At 46.0% G+C, this 1,684-nt stretch overlaps 1 protein-coding gene across 3 annotated transcripts in view; it reads left to right on the top strand.

The window, feature by feature from the left end:
• Positions 1–1,684, top strand: part of PRKCH (protein kinase C eta) — a 257,755-nt gene that overhangs the window by 41,062 nt on the left and 215,009 nt on the right. The window contains exon 1 of one of the 3 annotated variants that reach the window (XM_077122448.1): positions 35–955. The exons of the other annotated variants lie outside the window; for them this stretch is intronic. Coding sequence (XP_076978563.1) covers positions 953–955 — 3 coding nt within the window. The 5' untranslated portion in view covers positions 35–952. Of the gene's footprint in view, positions 1–34; positions 956–1,684 lie in introns of those variants that run through there. 3 annotated transcript variants of the gene reach the window in all.

The following is a 1,684-nucleotide window of genomic DNA, read 5'->3' as shown; positions in this document are numbered from 1 at the left end:
GTACAGTCCTAGCCTTGGAGGTGCATATCATCTAGAAAGGAATGAGGACGTGGGCACAGGTGATATCAATGTCAAATGATGCCTGAGCGGAAGGGGGCTTGGGGAGCCTAGGACACAGCTCCTTATACCCCTGCAGGAATTAGGGAAGTCAGAATAAGGATACCTAGAGAGGAAATCACCTGAAATGAGCCTTGAATGGTGAATGTGAGTTAGTCAGGTGATGAATGGATGAGCTCGAAGAAGGGCAGCATGCATTAAACAGCACTGTGTGCTTGCAGGGGCAAGCCATCGGGTGTTAGCAAAGCGACAAGCATGAAGTGGGGAGTCAAAAGCTCTGAGGGGCGTGGCGTGTGAGGCTTTAAGATTATTCTAACTGATGCCAAGCTGTTGAAGAATTTTAATCTGGGGTATAAATGATCATATTTGCCTTTTGAATGGGTTGCCATTGCAATTCAGTAGATCACAGATTTGAGGAAGGATGGTGTTCTAGTTTGCTAACTGCTGGAATGCAACACACCAGAGACAGACTGGCTTTCAATAAAAGGAGATTTGTTTAGTTGAAGTATAGTTCTTCAGAGGAAAGGCAGCTAACTTTCAACTGAGGTTCTTTCTTACATGGGAATGCTCAGGGTGATCTCTGTTGGCCTTCTCTCCAGGCCTCTGGGTTCCAACAGCTTTCCCCAGGGTGATTCTTTTCTGTGTCTCCAAAGGCCTGGACTGAGCTGTAAGTGCTGAGATGAGGTGTGCTGAGCTGCTTGGGCTGTGCTACGTTGTGCTCTCTCATTTAAGCACCAGCCAATTAAATCAAACATCATTCATTGCAGCAGACACGCCTCCTAGCCAGCTGCAGATGTAATCAACAGATGAGGTTCACACGCCATTGGTTCATGTCCACAGCAGCAGAACTAGGCACTTCACCTGGCCAAGTTGACAGCTGAATCTACTACCACAGATGGTAAGAAGCCAGATAGAGGGGATGCAGACATGCAAGAAAGTAGGGAAAGTCAGGCCTGGGGAGGATAAAATAGATTTGAGACGTGCCCAAGATGTGAAGTTAATATGACTTTCATCAACTGTCTGTTGTGGAGGAATGAGATGAAAATGAGCAGGATGAATCTTAAAGTTCTGGTGCCGTTATGGAACCAGGGAGTGTAGGAGAAAGAGTGGGTGTGGGGTCCAAGGTGACATCTTAAATTCATGCAACTGAACTTGAGCCTGAAGCTCTGGGAAGATGGGAACGCTGGAGATGTGGGTCGGTAGTCATCCATGTGGTTAGAACCATGTAGTTGGAACATGTGAGTGGGTTTGTCCAAAGAGAACGAAGAGAATGAAGAAGGCAGTGGACAGAGGGTGAAATCCTAAGGAATAATCTGACAAAGGTAAAAGGATGGATGAAAGAAGACATTCTAGAAAAAGACCTAGAAGGATGAGTCTAAAGATGGAATCTGTGGTGTCCCAGAAGCTGGGAGGGGAGACTTTTAAGAGGTTTACAGTTGAGGTAGCTAGCCCTCAATCACCCTAAATGTTTGGTGAAGTAGCAGGCAAAGTAGAATATGGTTGAGAGCTTAAAGAGAAAGGAGAATATTTGGAGTATTCCAGTCCCTGAAGAAAAGGAGAGATGAGCTGATTAAGGAAAAGCGAAGGAGATGTGAAGGGGTGCTCAGTCCTAGCTGAGATGAGAAAC

The sequence above is a fragment of the Tamandua tetradactyla genome, chromosome 12 (assembly GCF_023851605.1).
Source record: "Tamandua tetradactyla isolate mTamTet1 chromosome 12, mTamTet1.pri, whole genome shotgun sequence".
Taxonomy (NCBI): Eukaryota; Metazoa; Chordata; class Mammalia; order Pilosa; family Myrmecophagidae; genus Tamandua; species Tamandua tetradactyla.
The sequence above is the reverse complement of the archived record's forward strand: the minus strand, read 5'-3'. Positions and strand labels throughout refer to the sequence as shown.